The 21,035-nt window shown below is 56.2% G+C and overlaps 1 protein-coding gene across 1 annotated transcript in view; it reads left to right on the top strand.

Annotated features, from left to right (window-relative positions):
* LOC102454183 (peptide methionine sulfoxide reductase MsrA-like) overlaps window positions 1-20,636 on the top strand; it is a 76,340-nt gene extending 55,704 nt beyond the window's left edge. The window contains exon 6 of the mRNA XM_075908988.1: window positions 19,911-20,636. Within this exon, the coding sequence (XP_075765103.1) occupies window positions 19,911-20,051 (141 nt within the window). The 3' untranslated portion in view covers window positions 20,052-20,636. The remainder of the gene's footprint in view (window positions 1-19,910) is intronic.
* The last annotated feature ends 399 nt before the right edge of the window (window positions 20,637-21,035 follow it).

Raw genomic sequence — 21,035 nt, 5'->3', positions numbered from 1 at the left:
CAGCGCCCCCCCCCCCCTCCACCTCCCCTGTTCTTGCTTCCGGGCCACCCGCCCGCCAGACGGAGCCGCTCGGATGCTCCCTCGGCAGCCCACCTTGGCGCGCGCTGGGGGGGCCTGGCCCAGCGCGACCCCTTCCCACATCCCCGGGGAGCATGGCGCGTGCTCGCCCCTGGGGGCGCGGGGACCCGGAGGGGAGCGGGCTGGTGGCGGATCAAATCGGTCGCTGGAGGACGGGGGTTCGGGTTGCAGATGCTCGGTGCAGGTTGGCTCTCTGGCTCTCCCCTCGGAGGGGTCACGCGGGGGAGCATAGAGGTCAAGGAATGGGGGGGGGAGGCTGAATCCCCCCCTGCTCCCGATTGCTGGATTCTGTCGGAGCATCGGCTCCAGTGTTTGCATTTCTTTGCGCAGTAATTCCCCGATCCCGGCTCTTTGGTGGCGTTTCCCTCTCCTGTTGTTTTGGTGGAGGGGTGGCTGTGTGGGGTCCTTTGGTAGGCAGTCCCGTTGGGGCCCCACCCAGCCCTGCGGGGCTCACACAGCATGCCCTCTTCCCGGCTTAGAGAGCCCCCCCCATTCAGCTGGGGGCAGTACCTGCTATGGGGGAGGGGCATAGCCCTCACTTTCTAGTGTCCACTTCACCCCTTTACACCAGCACTGGGTTCATTAGAGAACATTTTTAAAAAGGAAACACTCAGGAGGGGGAGCTTAATCCCTATTAACAGAACAAAATGCAAAAGCAGCTTTGGGGGTCTCTGGCATGAGCCAATTCATCCTCCCTGCACTACCCGGGGCAGATAATTGTCGCAGCCAGATGGGGAAACTGAGGCACAGAGTGGTGCTGTGACCTCCACAATGAGTCAGGAGCAGGATACAGATGTCTTTCAGCCCTCTGGTTTAACCGGGAGGCCATGCTTCCATGGGCACTTTCCCTACCTAGGGGAGAGCTGGGCTAGGCGCCGGCCTATATGGAGCAAGGGAATGTAACAAAGTAAAAGCTCTGCTGTCATGCCCTTCTCACGGTGCACTTCCTGCCTGTATTCCCCTTTGCTCTGCCCTTCTGTCTCTGGACTGATGGGGGGGGGGGGTATTACCCAGGTGGCTGCATTCTCCAATGCAAACCCAGCTGCTATGGGCCGCCTGGCAGCAGCGCTCCCCAGGTAGCTCTCAGTGGGGGAAAAAGGAGCTGCAGCCCTGCAGTGGGGGTGGAGGGAGTGTCCAGAGTATCTCAGGCCAGCCTTGCCCCCAGCGAGGCCCTATAGGGAGATAGTGGAAGGTGGGGCTGAGGCCCGTTCACAGTGCATCGGTGACCACTGGCTGTCTCTCGCATGGCCCGAGCATGACCAAGGCTTGGTGAGGAGCCGGCTGCCTTCTCCCCTGCTGTGAGTCTGAGCCTTACCCCCAGGCTGGCTCTGGCTCAGGGGCTGGGGATTTCAGCTGCTCTCCCCTCTCAGTCCCGTCCCATCCTTCCAGCATTGCAGCCTATTGCATCACCCCCAGCTCTGCGTGCGGAGGAACCCGAGGAGACAGGCAGCTCTCACTCCCAGCGCTCTGCTGCCCAGCTGGGCAGGGTTCCAATCTGATAAGGGAACCCAGACGCTGCCAGGTGGGTGCTGAGATGATGCTGCAGGGGCCACCTTCCTGGAAGCTGCTTTTGGGATGCCCTGCCCAGGGCCTCAAAATGTTCATTACAGGAGCTCCGTCACAGGGGCCCATTTCACTCCTTGGCCTCACCATGTTATTTATATTCGAGCAGTGCTGCCCTAGAGCTCTGAGCCCCAGCATGTCAGGAGCTGCACAGCCACGCAGTGAGAGCCAGCCCCTGCTCCAGAGCGCTGCTGTGGGAGAGGAAATGAGTTGCCTGAGATCCCTGGCAGCGCTGGGGATAAAACCTCAGCCTCCCGGGACCCAGCCCTGTGCTCTCTTCACTAGCCCTCCCTGCATGGGCTTTGGCAGGCTGCTTTCTGGCTGGTGCTGCCCTTGCCTGGCAGGTGTCTGAGCCCAAATAGCACAATCCTGATTGACAGTTCTAGGCTGGAGACACTCCACCCACTCCAGGAAAAGCAGGGTAACCCTCCCCCACAAACCGCCCACTAGAAGCCACAGGTCCTAGCACACCTGTGCAAACCAGCCAGGATGCTGCCTGAGCCCCTCCTGTGGCGATTGCTGTTGGCTTTGGGGCAGACAGACGTAAACCTGCCAAACTCAGAGCAGGATCTGGCCCTTTGCATCAACAATGAAGGGGAAAAGGATTCCAGGCTAGTTATGTGACACCCCCACAGTGGACTCTGGGGTTCACAAAGCCACCAAGGACTCAGAGAGCCCTGTTGTCACCGGGAGATAGACTCATAGGCTACGTCTAGACTGGCATGATTTTCTGGAAATGCTTTTAACGGAAAAGTTTTCCGTTAAAAGCATTTTCGGAAAAGCGCGTCTAGATTGGCACTTTTTGCGGAAAAGCATCTGTGGCCAATACAGACGCGCTTTTCCGCAAAAAAGCCCCGATCGCCATTTTCGCAATCAGGGCTTTTTTGCGGAAAACAAATCTCTGCTGTCTACACTGGCCCTTTTGCGCAAAAGTTTTTCGGAAAAAGACTTTTGCCCGAACAGGAGCAGCATAGTATTTCCGCAAAAGCGCTGACAATCTTGCATGAGATCGTCAGTGCTTTTGCGGAAATTCAAGCGGCCAGTGTAGACAGCTGGCAAGTTTTTCCGGAAAAACTGGCCAGTCTAGACACAGCCATAGACTTTAAGGTCAGAAGGGACCATTATGATCATCTAGTCTGACCCCCTGCACAATGCCACAGAATCTCACCCACCCACTACTCACCTGTATCTCAGATATTGAAGTCCTCAAACGATGGTTTAAAGACCCCAAGATACAGAGAATCCTCCCACAAGTGACCCTTACCCCATGCTACAGAAGGCGAAAAACCTCCAGGGTCTCTGCCACTCTACCCTGGAGGAAAATTCCTTCTCGATCCCAAATATGGCATTCACCTAAACCCTGAGCATGTGGGCAAGACTCACCAACCAGACACCCAGAAAAAAGTTCTCTATAGTAACTCCTATCTTCCTATTGGCCTATTTCCCACTGATAGTGAAAGATCAATTAATTGCCAAGATCATGTTATCTCATCAAACCATCCCCTTCATAAACCCATCTAGCGTAATCTTGAAGCCAGTTAGGTCTTTTGCCCCCACTACTTCCCTTGAAAGGCTGTTCCAGAACTTCACTCCTCTGATGGTTAGAAACCTTCGCCTAATTTCGGTCTAAACTTCCTACTAGCCAGCTTATATCCATTTGTTCTTGTGTCCACATTGGTATTAAGCTTAAATAATTCCTCTCCCTCCCTGGCATTTATCCCTCTAATATATTAAAAGAGAGCAATCCTGTCCCCCCTCAGCCTTCTTTTGATTAAGGTAAACAAGCCAAGCTCCTTGAGTCTCCTTTCATAAGACAGGTTTTCCATTTCTCGGATCATCCTAGTGGCCCTTCTTTGTACCTGTTCCAGTTTGAATTCATCCTTCTTAAACATGGGAGACCAGAACTGCACACACTATTCCAAATGGGGTCTCACCAATGCCTTGTATAATGGCACTAACACCTCCTTATGTTTACTGTAGATACCCATGGCAGACAATAGACTTTGATTCCTGGAACCACCTGGAACTGAAAATGGTTTCAATCAACAGAGGCTCCGTTTCCGTTTTAAAAGTGATCCTGGAGAGCTCTAAAGTTGTCAGAACCCTCACATCGTAGGCTCTGTCTACACTGCAGTCGGGATGTGATTGCTGCAGGTGTAGACATACCTGAGCTCATTTGAACATGGCTCACTCGGCTACCAATAGCAGTGACTCTGCGGCAGCAGGGACTAGTCCCCCAGCATGTGCCCAGGTTCTCAGGCAGGCTTGATTCTTGATTCAATGTCCTGCCTTTTGCAATAGTAAGGACATTAATCACCGTGCTAAATTCCCCTTTGAGTAGCGTATCATCTGCCTTTCCAACATTCCTGCTGAGACTTCAGTTGGCCCCAGCCTGCTTCCCCTCCTGCCCCAAATGGCTGGGTCAAGCCAGGATCGCTGCTCCCAAGCATTCAAAAGTAACAACTCAGGCTGCAAAAGAATAAAGGATGGGCTTGGTTTAGAAATCGGAGCCTAATACGTGTCATCAGTTACTGGCCTTGCGGGGGTCTCATGTGATTGGAGAAAAGTTTGAAAACTTCAAGCTAGAAACTTCAGGGTTTTTTTGACTGGCAGCTGAGACAGTCACATAATCGCATGACTCCAGGAGCTGGGTCTTGAAGAGAAACTCCAAATAACACAAGACTTGTGATACAATGGCAAGAGCTGGGTAATGGGGTGAGGCCCTCTCCCCGCATGGCCTGAGCAAGTTAAAAAGGGCCAATTAACCTGGCAGGCTGCACCTGGCGGAGAGCCAGGGTCTAATAACATCTAATGAATGATGAAGCCCAGCTAAGCAGGGGGCAGGCTGGGGTTTGTGTCATGCCAGGAAGTGGAGAGGAAGAGAGGGGTGCAGGGAGGTGCTAAGAGAGAGGGAAGTTGGCTAGGGACAAGGAGAAGTTCTAGAGGAAGGGGAAGTCTTGGAATCCAGCCCTGGGCTACAGAGACTAGAGAGAAGCCAAGAGGGGTGAAGTAGTCCATATGAATGGAGGAAACTGAGGCTGGTAAAGCCAGAGATGGGCCAGGAGCTGGAGAAGTGGGGAGCCCAGGGAAACAGGTGCCAGACTAAGAGAGAGTGAATCCTCTGACCCAGCCCCAAGGAGGCACCCCAGTGGTGAGTGCACGCACGTACAAGCTGGCCACGCTGGGCAACGCCTCTGTCACGAGCCGCCATCTCCTTCCTCTGCACTGTGCCACTTGCTGAATCGCTTGCACCGGGTCTGCCATCAGCAGGTGCTTTCCTCAGAGGGTCCTGTCCCAGTGCCATGGCGGGTGGTCCGGGCACTGAGCTGCACGCTGGCTTTGAGAGGCATTCTGCAAAGCTCTGGCCTGGATGGATCGCTGCCCGTTTAAATCGCCACCAAAGGGAAGGATATGGGGAGACGAAGCCTGTATGTGCCGAATGGCCTGTGCAGAGCAACCTCCATGCTGTGGGCGTCTCCTCGATCTCACTGCTCAGATGGGGTCAGCGGCTCACGAGGAAGAGGGCTGGGTGGAGGGCTGTCAGGCCGCAGGCCCCTCGGTCTCTATGGAGCTGCTTTGACTCCAGCCAGGTTGTCTGGCGAGGAGAAACAGACCCGCCATTTAGCTCAGTTCAGAGACCTGCCCAAATACGTCCGGCTCATTCTCTGTGGCTGCGTCTACACGATGAGTTTTCTCGGTAAAAAATATGCTAATGAGGGACTCATTTGCATGAGTTGCGATGTCATTTGCATATATTCTGCTGATCCATTTTTGCGCAAAAACAAGCAGTGGGGACGTTTTCTTTGTGCACAGAAGCTCCTTTTCCCGCCAGATCCTTATGCCCCCCAAAAAGGAGGTTTACCAATGTTGCGGGGAAAGGGGGTTTTTGCGCAAAAAGAAAACATCCACACTGCTTGTTTTTGCGCAAAAACGGATCAGCAGAAAATATGCAAATGAGATTGCAATTCATGCAAATGAATCCCTCATTAGCATATTTTGCCATGAAAACTCGTAGTGTAGACATAGCCTGAATGCCTGGGGTCGGTCTAATTGGGTGCGGAAAGGAGGTTTGGTTTGATGCCACTTCCCTCAAAAGCAGCTCATGCTTGTGTCACCAAACCAGTGGGCTCCCCAGGTGTATTTTGCACCCCCTGACTGACAACTGTGCCAACAGCAACCTCAGCATAGACACTGCGGTGACAGGCCGATTTCCTGCAGCAACGTGGGGCGCTCACTGTGTTCAGTGGATCTGTCATTGGGGGGGCAGGGTCATTTAGAATTCCATGGGGGAGGGTTACCACAGCCCCCCAAGAACTAAGAAGGAGGAGGAGGGTTACCACAGCCCCCCAAGAACTAAGAAGGAGGAGGAGTTGGCAAATTCACTCAGGTGGTAACTGCTCTGGGAAGGTATCACCTGTGCTTTTTTTTGGCGGTATGGCCCGGAATGATGTACTATCACCTATTTTCCCAGCACGCAGTAAAAGAATGGCATGTCCCCCTGCCTACCGGCACCTGCTTTCCTGGTGCTGCTCGTCTCCTGACGGAAGCCTGCTCAAGACACGAGGCATTTTTTTTCTGGCGACGCTTTGGCTCTTAAAGGGACCACAACCACATTTTGGCCCGCAGCGTGGGGTTTTTTTTTTTTTTTAGTTTGAGCCTGGAGCAGCGGTGAACAACCTTTTTTCAACCATGACCCCCATATCTTATTGTACTCGTGTCACGACCCCCAAGGTAATTTGAGCAGCGCAGCATGGCGGGCAGCCGGGCTTATGCCCACTGCTAATGGTGACCCCCCCAGAAAGACATGCATGACCCCCTTGGGGGTCGCGACCCATGGGTTGCTCACTACGGGCCTAGAGTAGCAGCACCTTTTTTCTTACAAAAAAATCACTGGGTATCACCATCTGGGCAGGCGGCATATACTGATCGGAGAGGAGACCAATATGCAAAGAAGAGACGTTTGTAACTGCTTTCTTTCTGGCCCAGCATCCAGACAGGACCTTCTGGGTCGCCGGGGGCCGGCATCCACCCTGGAAAAGGCTGGAAGGGCTTGGGTCTAGTGGGGCCCCATAAGACTGGCAGGTGCATCTGGTGTGTAGGTAGGACTTTCTCCTGGTTTTGATGATTTCTCTGTCATGCTTTCACCTCAGGGCTGTGTGAGAGCTTGGGACGAGCAGCAATTACAGCTGTGCAGAGTCGCTGGCGAGAGCGCAACGTGGGGATTCTGGCCTGCTTTGGCCGCCTGGCTTGCCGGCAGTATCACAGCGTAGGTAGGGAACTATGCAGCCTGGAAAACCCCTGGACAGGCGGGAGGGAGACGTGGGGCTCTGCCCCAAAGAGGCAACCGCTGAGGAGCCGAGGACCGAGCGGCGGTGCCTTTGAAGGACTGCAGATGTGGCATGCAGGCACAGTCGCTCAGAATTGTACGCTGCTGTATCCAGCCCTGCTGGCACAGCTATGCCGCTGCAGGCTCTGAGGTGTAGACACTGCCTTCCAAGCCAAGGTCTGGCTGTGCCGGGACGCGGTCACAGAATACCCCTAGCGGGGGCTTCCTCGAGTGCTGAAAAAGCCACTGACATTCGCCTTCCTGCTCTCTGGGGCTTCCCAGCACCCTGTCTTGCTGGGCCAGCTCCATGGTCTCCCCCAGTCCAGGCACAGAGCGGAGATCCCTGCCCCCTGACGAGCAGTACAGACACTGAACCTCTTCAGGTCCAAGGAGAGTGCAGTTTAGGGCCCAGCTTCCTGGGACGCCCTCCCCAAATGGGATCAGCACCCCAAATGAATCGTTCAGGCAAGCCCCCTTTGACAATGAAAGGAGGATGTGCACACCTATTGCTCCTCCTGGTAACAATTATTTACACTGGGCTTGATTGTAAATCAAGGTGATTTTATTAAGTTCAAGCAGTAGGAGGTAAGTGCTTATAAGTGAGAACAGGCAGAGCAAAGTAGGTTACAAATTTAAGATAACAGAAAACGGTTGGCTAATTCTGACACGAAAATCTCAGTAGATTTATTACAAACTCACCCTAAAATTGTTCTTATTCCAGCTAAGCCTCCAAACCAGGGAAATTCCCTCTCCCTGGGGTCTCTGGGGCTATCTCTGCACTACAGAGTTTTTTCAGAAAAACAGCCGTTTTTCCAAAAAAACTTGTGGAGCGTCCACACCTCAAGCATGTTTTTGTGCAAAAAAATCGAAAGAACAGAGGGGTTTTTCCGACATGGGTATTCCTCATTCTGCGAGGAAGAACACCTTTTTGTGAAGGAGCTCTTTCACACAAAGGCATGTGTGGACGGAGAAGAGGGGGGTTTGCGCGGAAAGAGGAAAAAGGAAAAAGCACAGGTGCCTTGGTGGCCATTCTGGGCATTGCAATCAGAGCTTACTTTTGAGAGCGTCCGTGCAGTCTGGACGCTCTCTTTCACAAAAGCCCATCACTTTTTTGATGTGCTTTTGAAGTGTGGACGTGCTCCTGTGCAAGAAGTTTTTGCGGAAGATCTTTTCCAATAAAAGCTTCTTGCTCAGGAAGCCTGCAGTCTAGACATAGCCTAGTTCACCTTCCTGGGAGGGCCATGCCAGCCAAAGACCAAGAAACTCCCAGCTACCTATTGTTTTATAGATACCACCTTTCCATAGACAATTACTTGGCCTGCCCCTCCCAGTGCGGTGGACATGTGACTTCTTAAGACCAATCACTGCTAAGACTTAAAAGGCAAAAGAAACCGTTTACAGGCGGTTGTCCAGACATTGTGGCATCCGGGTACTGGAAACACCCCCGATGGCTTTCCATTTACACATTTAAAACCATAAAGCATTCCATACTCCAGATGTCTAACCTTACACACAAGAATGATGTGTACACCAAAATAAGACAGACAGACCCAGCGGATTATGACATGGAGATTGCTAGGTCGCATTGATAAGTCCACTTCATAAAGCATGGTGGGGACGGTCCATCACACCGGCCCTTTCAGGTGTGGCTGTCCCTGTGCTCAAGGAACCTCCAATGCCAAGACTGCCAGTCCTGCCTCACACCCACCCTATCCAATTCCCTGACCACGCCATACCAGCCGCAACACCTGTGAGGGAGGAAACGCATCAGCCTTGCACAGCGTGGGTCCTGGGAGGTCCCCCGTCAAACATAACAACAAGCAATCAGGAAAGGAAAAGAAGCACCCAAAATAGCCCCTTATGCCACCAGCAGCTGGGGAGAACTCAGCACTGCTTGCTTGCCTGGCAGGCCACACAGCCCTGGTAAGGTCTCGGGTAATTGTAATCAGAAGAGAAACCTGCAGCAAAAGGGGGAGCAGACGGCTGCTGCGTGCCAGGTTGGGGGGACAGTCTCACCAGAAATCCTGTCTTAGCACCAGTCTCTGCCCCTTCCCCGCCTCTCTGAGTCAGGGGTGTGACACACCCACAGCGATGGAAGAAGCGTCTGGTGACCTAGTTACCGTCCCTCGGGGAGGAGTAGTTCCTGCAGCGATGGGAAACCCCCTGCCGGCGGCATAGGCTACACCGCCACTAGTGCATTACACCAGCAGGTCTATGGCGCAGGAGTCACGCTGTGTAAACAGGCCCAGAGACGGATGCAAAGTCTAGAGGTGCCAGTCCCTGCTCTTCTGCCCGGTGTCGCTGACACTGGGGCAGAGTGAGTCCATCACAACCCAGGGCAGCTTTGCATCTGCTTCACTCCCTCCCTCTGTGCTGGGACTGCCCGAGGGCACGCAATGGACGATGTGGGGTAACAATTCAGACCTTTCGCTGGGGGCAGATGGGGCTAAGTCATGCTCTTCAGGGCCGATGCCACGTTTCATTCTGTATCTGCACAGCACTAGCACATGGGGTCCTGGGCGATGCTCCCTCTAATCTTTTCCATCCATGAGCGGAATAAATTGTTCGATGTGCACAGAGGCACGTGTGATGGGCACCACCAGTAGAAACACAGAAATCCTAGGGGTGGGCGCTCTGCCAATCAGCTGGGCAGCACTGGACTCTCTCCTGAGCGGCTGCACAAGCGCCCAGCTTACAGGGAACCCTGGTGCTGGGCCATCCCTGGTCTCAGAAGTGCTGTAGTAACATGTACTAACGAAAAAGAGCATCAATGTTAAGGTGCTTTGGGCTCCTCGGGGGAAGATGCTGCTGGAGTCCAGAGCACTGTTCAGTGCAGCCTACCCCAAGTACCCCGGGACTGAGGCACAATCTCCATTCATGCACAGATCTGGCTTTCCACAAAGTTCTGGCTGAAGCTAGCACAATGGAAGTAGTTGACTGAGTCGGTTCCCAGGCCGGTCCTCCCCCTCCTCCTCCTCCTGGGAACTCTGGAGTTAGCATGTTTCGTGCGGCATTGCGTGCTTCTTTTGGACCTGGCGAAAGACAGGTCTCTGTCTGGGCTGGGGTGGTTGGTGCCCCCTCCCTGCCATGGGGGCATATTCACTGCGATCCTTAGAGGACAGCACCCCTGCTCAGCACTAACAAAGCAGGCTCTGGACTACCCTGGGATGTTAACGGTGGCTCCGGCAGGATGTCTCTGGATCAGAGCACCAGGCCCGGGTGCCCTCCTTTCTAATCCCTGGGCCCTACGGTGTCCTCATCCTTTTGCTCCGTGCCGCAGTTAACGAAGAGGGGGCTGATTTGAGCCCCTCGCTGGTGCAAACACTGGATCGATGTCTACAAAGGCAGGTGGGGCTCCCCGGTAGTAAAGTGACTGGCGACAGCCCCTTTAAACAGGGATGAAATTTGTTCCACTTCCCCCCCCCCAAGATTAGCCTCGAAAGGCTGAGATTCCTGGTCCCTGGAGCAAAGCTCCCCCCTCTTGCCAGTGCTACACAGAAACCTGCAATCTGGGCTTTCCTTGGCTCTGCAGTCTCTCTGCCATTGCTTGCAGCAGCCCTGGCGTGGAAGAGGGGGCAGCAGAGGTCTGGTTAAAGAGGAACAGGCAGGTTTCCAGGAGGCTTTGCAATTAAGATTCCAGTGAACACTCCATTTACTGTAGGAGAATCCAATAACCATGGATCACTGGGCGCCTGGTTTTTCTGGATCGGTGACAGTCGAGGCGGCGATGTGTGTGTCTGACCAGGGTTCTAAGAGGAACGTTCATAGACAGCCAGCTGGGGACCAGCTCAAGGTCTAGGCATTTCCTAGCCCCTCAATGGGCCTCGATCCAGTTTCTAGGGGGATTGGTGGTTCCATCATGAAAGCGCCATGCTGCTGGTCCCAGGTGGGCGGGGTTGGCGAACGTGATGGACACTTGTTTGGCCGTTTGCCTGCTTTACCTTCCGGGGAGTAAATTGAGGACCTTGCTTGCTAGGGTTGCTGATCCAGCACCCTACACCAGTGGTCCCCAACCATTTGGGGTTGCCGGGCGCCCGGGGGGCGGGGCCCCCCCATAGCTGCATTCCGGGGGCCGGCGCTCTCCCCTCAAGTGCCGCGCGCCCGGGGCTAGCGCTCTCTCCCCCCCACTCCCCCAAGCGCCGCGCGCCCGGGGCTAGCGCTCTCTCCCCCCCACTCCCCCAAGCGCCGCGCGCCCGGGGCTAGCGCTCTCTCCCCCCCACTCCCCCAAGCGCCACGCGCCCGGGGCTAGCGCTCTCTCCCCCCCACTCCCTCAAGCGCCGTGCGCCCGGGGCTAGCGCTCTCTCCCCCCCACTCCCCCAAGCGCCGCGCGCCCGGGGCTAGCGCTCTCTCCCCCCCACTCCCCCAAGCGCCACGCGCCCGGGGCTAGCGCTCTCTCCCCCCCACTCCCTCAAGCGCCGTGCGCCCGGGGCTAGCGCTCTCTCCCCCCCACTCCCCCAAGCGCCGCGCGCCCGGGGCTAGCGCTCTCTCCCCCCCACTCCCCCAAGCGCCACGCGCCCGGGGCTAGCGCTCTCTCCCCCCCACTCCCCCAAGCGCCGTGCGCCCGGGGCTAGCGCTCTCTCCCCCCCACTCCCCCAAGCGCCGCACGCCCGGGGCTAGCGCTCTCTCACCCCCACTCCCCCAAGCGCCGCGCGCCTGGGGCCAGGCCAGCCCTGAGCACTTGGCGGGCGCCGCCAAAGGTCCCCATGGGCACCGTGTTGGGGACCACGGCCCTACACTAATGCAGAGGTGGGCAATACTTTTTGAGTGGGGCCCAATTCAGAAATTTTTGAAGTGGACGCAGGCCACCCTGGAAGAGGCGGGGCCTTGTATGGGAGGGGCGGGGCCTTTAAATAGAGGAGTTGAAAGGGCTGGAGCCTCCCCTGCAGCTCCCAGGCATCACCTTAGGGGGAAACGGGAGCTGCGAGCCCTTTCAATTCCTGCTATTTAAAGGGCTCGCTGTTCCTGGCCTGGGAGCTGGGGACGGTTCAGTTTAAAGGGCCCGGGCCTTCCCCTCAGCTCCCAGACAGTGCGCTGGGGGCGGGGCCTGGAACAGCCACATGGGCCGGATCTAAGCTCTCGGCAGGCTGCATCTGGCCTGCTGAGTGGTTTTGCCCACCCCTGCACTAACGATTCATACACCAGCTGGAGGAAGTAAAGGGGGCTGGTCTGGTGCTTGGAGCTTTGCCTAGGCCTGAGGTAAAGCTGGGTTCAATTCCTGCTCTGCCTCAGGTGTTCTTTAACCTCTCCATGCCTCAGTTTCCCCTCTAACATGGGGATAGTGGTACATCCCTGCTTCACAGGTGTAAGACATTGGCGGGGCCATCTAACTACTGTGGCCAGGTGATGGCTAACTCACTGAGTTCTTGTTTGAGAGGACGGTGGAGTTACTGTAGCCTGTTTAGCCCCACCAAGGCAAAGCCCCTGGCTCCGCCCACCATCACTCAAGCCTTGGCTGGAATGGAAGGGCTCAGGTGGGTAAGAGGGGAAGACTGGCTATAGGGATGGAGCAGGATTCCTGGGTTCTTCTCGGCACGCTGCCTGGCCTGGGCAGTCGCTTCCCCTCCCCGTGTCCAGGTCTCCCCTGGGAGGGGCCCTCTGGGGTTTGCTGCATAAATGCTTGTCAAGCGCCTGGCCATCGTCAGTGGGAAAAGTCTGGGAAGGCACCAAGTGGGTGATCACAGGGGGCTTGTACCAGGGCCCCTAGGGGAGAGAAGAGCTGGTCTCGAGGGAGGGGAGGGGGGTCGGGCATTGGACTGGCCCTCAGACGGGGGGTTCTATTTGTTACTCTGTCCCAGGCGAGTCACTGTCTCACACATCGCTGCTGTGGGCCTCAGTTTCCCCATCTGCCCTTCCCTCAGAGGGGAGCTGTGGAGAGGAATTGGGCGCTGTGTGTGTGAGGTGCTGCTGGGGGCTATCGCAAGGGGCTTTGTGTCACAAAGAGGCCAAGTTTGCTCCATGACAGGCCGCGTCTGTGTCACACGCCCCGTTGCCTAGGCCCCCGCCCTGCAGTCCTCCCTCCTGCTGGTCCCACGCTCTGGGGATGCTTCTCTCGCACGGGAGTGATTCAGCCCCAGCCCAGCTGGTGTCAGACCAGGGGGAACAAGAGAGGCGCTGGGCAGGGTGGGAGTCACGGCCCAACCCGGGTGGTGCAGCCGCAGGCCCGACAGGTGCCAGCCTCCTGTTTCAGCGCGTGACCTTTCGGCAGCCGCTGGCCCCCGGCTGACCCTGTGGCTGGCTCCAGGTAGCAGGGCGCTGAGCCGGCTGCTGGCAGGCAATGCGCTCTCACACCTGCACTCCAGTGGGCGGGCTGCATAGTTCTCGCGCTGAAAGGGGATGGAGGAACCACGTCTGGGCAGCCAGAGACACAGAAAGCACCTGCGTGCCAGGCGCCGGCCGCACAGCCCCGTAATTGGAAGAGACAGGACGAAACACCCCGCCTGGCCTCCCAGCCTCCCTTGTTCTACCCCCTTGCAGCTGAGTCCCCGTGGGCGCAGTTCCCTCCTGTGCCTTTTGGGGGTCGCTGGTGGGCAGTGGGAGAGGAGTAACTAGTTTCCTCTTGCCCACTCCCCCTTTTCCCCCCAGCAGCCAGGCAGCTGGGCATGGGAGCCCCCTGCGGGAAAGCTCTGTCCAGTTCCCACCCTCCTCTCTGCTTTCACAGGGAACATTCCCCAAACCCGAGGGTCTGCAATGGCCTGTCAGCTCTCAGGGGGAGGGGGTTGTCACAGGAATCATTACAGGGGCACAGCTGCAGGGTTTCAGAGTCTTTGCTCCTGGCCGTGAGAGGGGTAGTTAATCCACTTCCCCAAGGAGCGGGTAGCCAAGGAGTCTTTAGTGCTGCCTACACTGGAGCTCAGCCTGGCATAACTGTGTCTCCCCGGGGGTGCAGCTGTGCCAGTGTTAAGCTTTCAGTGTAGACCACCCGGAATAGGCTGCTCCTGCCCCGATCCCAGGCTGCTCCTGCCCCGATCCCAGGCTGCTCCTGCCCCGATCCCAGGCTGAAGACCATGTCTGAGTGATCAGTCTCTGGGATGGGAAGCTCAAGCATCCTCCCTGCCCTCCAAACACCTGTTTGTGGTGCGGAGAGCCCCTCCCGGCAGCCCTGCTTGTCAGCCGGGGCCCACCCCACCTCCGTGGCTATTTATACAGATTTGCTAATATAGCTCGCAATCTCGCTATTGTCATTTCAAACACTTGAGAAGTTCACCACTTCCTTTCGCGCCCCTCGGCGCCGGCGCCCTCGCTCGCTCGCTCTCATTCACCGGCCCTCTGCTCTCATTATCTGCCTCATTCATCAGTTCTCTCTCACCCTCCCCATCTCGCTCTCCTCTCCAGCCCTGCGATGAAGTCGATGCGCAGGAGATTGGGGGGGGGGGGGGGTTTCAAGGCCTGAACAAATGCAGCCGTGGTTCATTCAGTGTTTCACTGATACAATTATTCACTTTCTAGTGCGGCGCACCAGTCCCAGACCCTGCACAGATACAAAACAAGGCACCGTCCTTGCCACAGGAAGCAGCCTGTAGATTTCTTATTTCTTTGTCCAGCTGCTTGCTTCGGTTAGAGCATCTGACTCCCGAACAAAGCCTGACAGCCGGGCACAGAGGGTGCCGCGAACATATGGGTGCCATGGAGAATGGCAGGCATGGGCAAGGCACCAGAGTGGGGAGCAGGGGGTCTAGGCGTGAACCCCGGTGCCTGCATGACCTTGGGCAAATCGTAGCGGGTCAGGTGTTCCACGCTGGCGGAGCATCCAAGGGAGGACTGGCCTTGTGCCACAGGCGGAACACGCTGCGTCCTGGGCTCATCTGAAAACCTGGTGGGAAGTGTTCCTGGCAGCTGGGCCCTCCTGAAAATCTGGCCCTGAGCTCTTTGCCCTTCAATCACTCTGGGCTGCCTGTTCCCTGTGGCGAACGGGGCTCAGCCTGACCCTGCGGCTGGGGTTCTGCACTGCGTGTGAGGTGCCCAGATAGTACGGGGATGGGAGCCGTGAGTGAGGGAAGCAAATTTCTCTTGTGAGAGCCCTGGCGTTGTGGCCAGACCTATGTGATGGCCGGGGGCAGCCAGCAGCTGAGCATCCCGTCTGATGCCAGGGGTGTGGGCAGTCGTGATGCCATGGTATGAAGAAGTGGCAGGGGGGGACTCCCCCAAGTGCTTTACACGCTGCTGTGGTTTTCCAGCCAGGTTTGGGCCAGAACTGAGCAGCAAATGAAATGAAAATCAAGAAAAAGAAAAATCCGGGGGAGGGCAAGCAGGAAAGTGAGAAGGCAGGTTTCAGATCATGCGGAGGGTGGCTCCAGGGCCCAGCTGGGCCTGGCAAGGAACTAGAGGCTGGGCAGGGGGGTCCCCTACTCTTGCAGCTGGTGCATGGCTGGGGATGTTCCCCACTCTGATTTGCAGTGTCCTGCCGGCCTCCCTTTGCCTCCTGGTTGTTTCAGGGTAAGCGGAGCCCTTAGTCCCTCCCGTGAGTACAGGAGCAGGGCACCTTGCTCTGGAGGGATGGCTCTGTGGTTCGCATCGAGGCCTGCCCTGACGCCGACTTCCTGCACGGCCTTAAGTCCGTGCTTCAGGGCCTGGTTTTAAAGGTTGTGAGGTGCCTAATTGCCATCGAACTCCACAGGCTCCCACACCCCTTAAAGAATCTGGCCCTTGGCCTATCGGGGCCTTCGTTCCCTGCCTGCAAATGGGGGGTAACAGGAGCGCCCGCCCCCCCGGGGCAGAATGACGAGACATACAGTGGGCGGGGGGGAGGATGTGGGAGATTCAGAGCTTATGGCCGTGGGGCCCTGTCTCTGCTGCGGATGGGGAGACATGCCGGTCGTACTGCCCCTCAGCATGCTGCTGAGCAACGGATGCACAGGGACCCCCTCTCGTGCTCTGGCAGCCCCCATCCAGGATCCTCCTGGGCTTTCACCCTTGGGCTCCTCCTGGGCTTTTCACCCTTGGGTGCACGAGGGAGTCTCCACCCGTTGAATGTTGACATGGCTATTTTTAGCCCCAGAGCACAATCCCCACGAGCCGCGCCTGTGGACCAGGGCTCTGAGACCTGGCAAGATGTGGCGTTTTTGCAGCGTAGCCCTCCCAGATCCTGAACCACCAAACCCTCTGGTTCTCACACACTGGGGTCCTTGCTCCCATCTCAGGGCCGGTGGTCTGGCCTCTGATGTGGCTCAGCGTGGGGCCAGCTAGCAGAGGGATCCGGCCATCAGCTGGTTGATTCCTCTATCAGAGTCACCTGGGGGCCTTTCTGATCAACCCGGCTGTCTGCCTGCCCAGAGACGCAGCCTCCTGCCTGCACCGGCTCTCACGGCGGCATGAATCCACAGAGGTGCGTGTACAGGCAGGTGTGGGTGCCCGTGCCTTGGCAGGAATGCAGCCACAGGCGCAGAGATGGTACAGGGACAGCCACACCCCACAGGCAAGCTTACGTCCTCAGCAGAGTAGGGGTGTTCCGGGCCTGCTCATTCAGGGGCCTGTGTTCACAGGCGGATGCTCAGGCAGTTGCACGCACATTCTGGGGGACAAGTGCGTACACTTCCAGGCTTGCCTGCAGATGTAGGACCTGGACTTCCCAGTGGGTAATGCACACAGGGACAGATGTCTGGGCGGGCAGGCCTGTAGGGCCAGATCCAGTCACATGCATGGTGCAGCCTCACTCATAGGGACAGATGGTCCCAGACTCAGGCCTGTGCATTCATCAGCAAATGCCCCTTTGAGGAAGCAGCTGATGGGCATTTTCAGCAGTGACTCTACCCCCATCCGCAAGGCTGCCTTGGGGACTGCTCCGTGGCTTGGGGTGTGAGCAGAGGGGAGGGATGAAGGAGGATCCCCCTGCTTCTCCCTCCCCCCTCGAAAAACCTTCCCTGATCTTTCACCTCACCAGCGCCTCTTTTAGAAAGTGACGCGGCCTTCTCAAATAAAAAGATGAGAGAGAAAACTGGCAACCCCGTTTCCTGCCCCATGCTCTCTCTCTGCCTCCAAACACCTGGGGCTGCAGCTGCATGAAATTCATTGCTTGATTTTAGAGGTAGAGTCAAAAACACCAGAGAGTAAAAGGAGCAGGAGGGGGAGGTTTGATGATCACACACTCCAGAAAATGATTTGAATCTCGTTCAGTTGCTGGATGCAGATTTTGGGGAGGGGGGGGGAGATGGAGAAGGAGCTGATTTCAGTAGCACCAGCCCCAAAAGTTTACGCTGAAAAATCACGAGATTGTCTTACAAATCATGAGATTAAAAAAAAAAAGACAATTGGGGTTCTTTTTGTTCACTTGTGGGGGCATGCTTTCAAGCTTTTCTCTGCAGCCACAAGGGCTAGGAAAAATGTCTATTTTAGAATAAACGAAAGCTGAGCTTGTCCCATAGTCATGGCCTTACGAAACAACCAAAACCAAACATCACAAGACTTGTGATAAAATCGTGAGAACTGTTGACACTTTGCCTGGCCCAGAGTCAACTTCCCCCCCCTTCTCCCACACCCCTGAAGTCCCATTTTAGCTCATCATCCAGGTCCTATCTGAGTCCTTGGATCCAAGGGTCTCAAAGTGTTTTCATCTCATAACCCTGTGAGGTGGGTTGCTCATTGCACACCCCAGAAATGCAGCCACCTCTGAGGTGGAAAGCAGCCGCTGTTTATCTATGCAGCCATTTAGAACAGGAAGTGAAAATGAATCCAAGTGCCACTGCAGGGAGAAATTTTCAGAGGGCAGAATGTAATTAACCGGAGTGGAATGAAGCCGACCTGCTGTGGCTAACAGCACAGTGCTGCTAACTCTCATTAGTTTTCTCCTGAGCTGTAATTTTTGGTGTATTTTTGAAAGCCCAGCTCCTGGAATTGAGAGAGCGGCTGAAAGGCTCAACTTTTGCTGATGAGAAATACCAAGTTTCTAGCCTTCCTGGTTGTAGAGAAGCGAGTGCCACTGGAAGGGTCAAAACCAGGAGAGAATTAAAAAGGACCCCACATAGATAGGGTTGCCAGGTGTCCAGTTTTGAACCGGACAGTCCGGGATTTCAGCTTTCTGTCCGGGAAACAAATTGAGAAAATACCGGACATAGAAATGTCTGGTATTTTCTAAGTAAGTTTTATTATTATCAGGAGTTATCAGTATATAATTGCGTACTGCCTGGCTGTTAGACACATTCACACAGTGTGAGCACGTCTACCTGCCTGGCAGTATGCAACTATGCAGTGGGGGGGGCGGGGCTGGGGCGTGATGGAATCCCCGGGGCTGGACTCACCTGTGCACCCTGCCAGGACCGTGCGCGGGATGGGCAGCACCCCGGGATTTGGGCCAGCCCCGCTTCCCACCGGCTGGTTCCCCCCGGCCAGCCCCACTCCCCCCAACCGCCTCCCGGACAGTCCTGCTTCCCGCCACCTGGTTCCCCTCCTTGCCCCCAATCTCCTCTGGCCAGCCCTGCTCCCCCAGACCTCCTCCCAGCCAGCCCAGCTTCCTGCCAGCCGGTTCCACCCCGCCCCCTGTCCAATCTCCCCCTGCCAGTCCCGCTCCCCCTGACTTCCTCCCGTCCAGCCCTGCTCCCCTCCCGGCCGGTCCCTCCCCCCATCCCGTTCTGAAATCACACATGTCCGGTATATTTTTGACACCCATCTGGTAAGCCTACACACAGAACCCCTTTGAAAAGATAGTTGCTATTAAACCAGCCTGGGGCTTGGTGGAGCCTGTCTGTGATTTTTGAAGGTGCGAAGTTAGCCACAAACACTGCCTCTTGCTCCTGCATAGGGCAGTGGGACCAGGCACAAGCGATCAGCCGGGTTCGGTTTCAGCTCTCCTACTTTCCAGCAGTGCCCCGCAGTACGTGATTTTACCACAAGTCTCTTGGGGTCTGCGGCTTTTTCTTCAATCCTCAGCTCCGGGAACCGGCGCAGGGAAGGGCGGGACTCCACCAGCACTGCCAAAGGGAAGCTGCTGCTCTTTGCCGTCACGGAGAAAAGCTTGAAAACTCTCCCACGACTCCAGTGCCTGGAGGCAAAAAGCCCCAGAGCCCTTTGGAGGGTCTGGCAAGGGCCAGGGACCGGTTGTGCCTCCTGGGCTCGGGGCTGACGGAGAGGGATGCGTGTCACATACTGACGGCCACGCCCCACTCCCTGCAGCACGTGGGGGGGTGCCCAGGCCCGCCCACCTGATCCTGCCGACCTGTAGGCTCCGAGAGCATCCCCCACAAGGTGACCTATAGGTGCCCAACCCGAGTCGTCCCACTGGCTCCAGGGGAAGCTGGTCGAGCTCCCGTGGGCTGCCAGGCAGCAAGCGAGGGAGCTGGAGGCACCACCATGGGCTTTCCGTCTTGGTGCCCTGAGGAAAGGTCTGGCTGGCAGCTGTGGAAGCTGCTGTTGTTGCAATGAACTGGGGAGGGGCAGGCTGAATTGAGGGAGCCGTGCCCCTCTGTGTCTCTCCCTTTGCTGGCCTCCTTCCCACCCCATGGCTCCCAGGGCCTCTCTCCTGACGGCTCCAGCTGCACCGCCCAAAGGGGGAAGTAAAACAAGCGAGCTGGCAGCGCGGCGTTCCCCCAGGAGCGGAGCAGCTGCAGGGCTGGCCGGAGTTCAGTTTCTCCATTCCTTTCCTGCGCCGGTGCTTTCCCTGTCAGCAGCTCTGCGCCGTGAGCACCTGGGGAGCGACACACCTTTTCCCTGCCTGCCCAGGTGCCTGGAAACGGGCCACTCTGCTGATGCCTAGAGGGCAGAGGAAAGCAAAACACGGCTGTTGCGCTGGGATGCCCAACCCAGGTCAGGGCCCCGGGCGCGGCACAGACACCTAGCGAGAGGCAGTCTCTGCCCCAGCGAGACTAGAGGTGTCACTTGGAGCGTCAGCTCGCTGAGGCAGGGAATGTCTTTTTCTTCTGCCTGCGCAGCGCCCCGCACGACGAGGGGGAGGGGACCTGAGCTGCAAGGGGCGACCGACGTTCAAACACATCACAATGATTATTCCCCTTTACAGATGGGGAGCCTGGGCTCAGAGACATTCAGTGACTGGCTGGAATCGCAGAGACTATCTTCGGATCGACATCTCCCGAGGCCCAGCCCCCCAACCAGCCCCCTTCTCCACGAACACGCCTTCAGCTCCATCACGGGTGAGTAACAGAGCCAAGCAAAGACCCCAACTCCCAGGTTCCGCGCTGGAGTCTTTTTCTGCTTGGGCAGCCTTGCCATTGATTTCTTCCCCCAAAGGATGTGCCGAGCACGTTTGGAAATAATGTCGGGATCGTTTGGCTGGGTCAGGCCAGCCGCCCCCAGGCCAGGAACAGCCACTTCAATGCAAGGAGCAAGACCCCCCTGTGTGAACAATAACGGATTGTGTTGTGTGTACAGCGCCTTGCACAATGGCGGCCTGGTCCATGCCTGGGGCTCCGAGGTGTAGCATTCATACAAATAACAATAATACAATAGTAGCTTGCCCCTGGGGAACTTTTCCTGATCTCCGTCACTGAGTGGGTGGTTCGTGCCCTGAAACAATGCGCCTTTATATCCCATAGACATTTCCATCCTACCAAACGTAACTGGATTTTCTCATTCGGCCATAGACATGCCTGAGTCTTTATTGTATCCTGAAAAATTCTTGGCTTGAATGAGACCTTGTGGCCATGAGTTCCGCAGGATAAATGTACACTGTGTAAAATAAAGCATGTATTGGCTCTTTTTAAAAGGGCGCTGCCCTTCAGTTTCATCCAGTGGCCTCTTGTCCTTGTAATTAGGTGAAAGCGTAATGGTGATTCCCAGTATGGGGCTAATTGCAGTCACTCAGTATTCCCATTATGCTGTTAGACATGGAGGCCTCACAGCATCTTCTCTATCCTGGGAGATGATGCACATAAGTCTAGGATGCAAATGCAAATGCTCTTATGGACTAGATCAGTGTTTCTCAACCAATGGCATGAGTACCCTTGGGGTACTCGAGAGCAGTCTGGGGGGCACGTCAACGCATCTGAAATTTGGAGAAAACTGAATTTTTGTTTTAAGTTTTACAGCGCTTTATTATTTTTGTACTTTTTACACCCAAAAATTTCATCGCCCGCCTGGCTATGATTAAGTTGTTTAAACAAATGTGTTGCAATGGGAGAAAAAA

This window comes from Pelodiscus sinensis, chromosome 25 (genome assembly GCF_049634645.1).
Source record: "Pelodiscus sinensis isolate JC-2024 chromosome 25, ASM4963464v1, whole genome shotgun sequence".
Classification (NCBI taxonomy): Eukaryota; Metazoa; Chordata; order Testudines; family Trionychidae; genus Pelodiscus; species Pelodiscus sinensis.
This window is presented reverse-complemented; position numbering and strand designations above follow the sequence as displayed.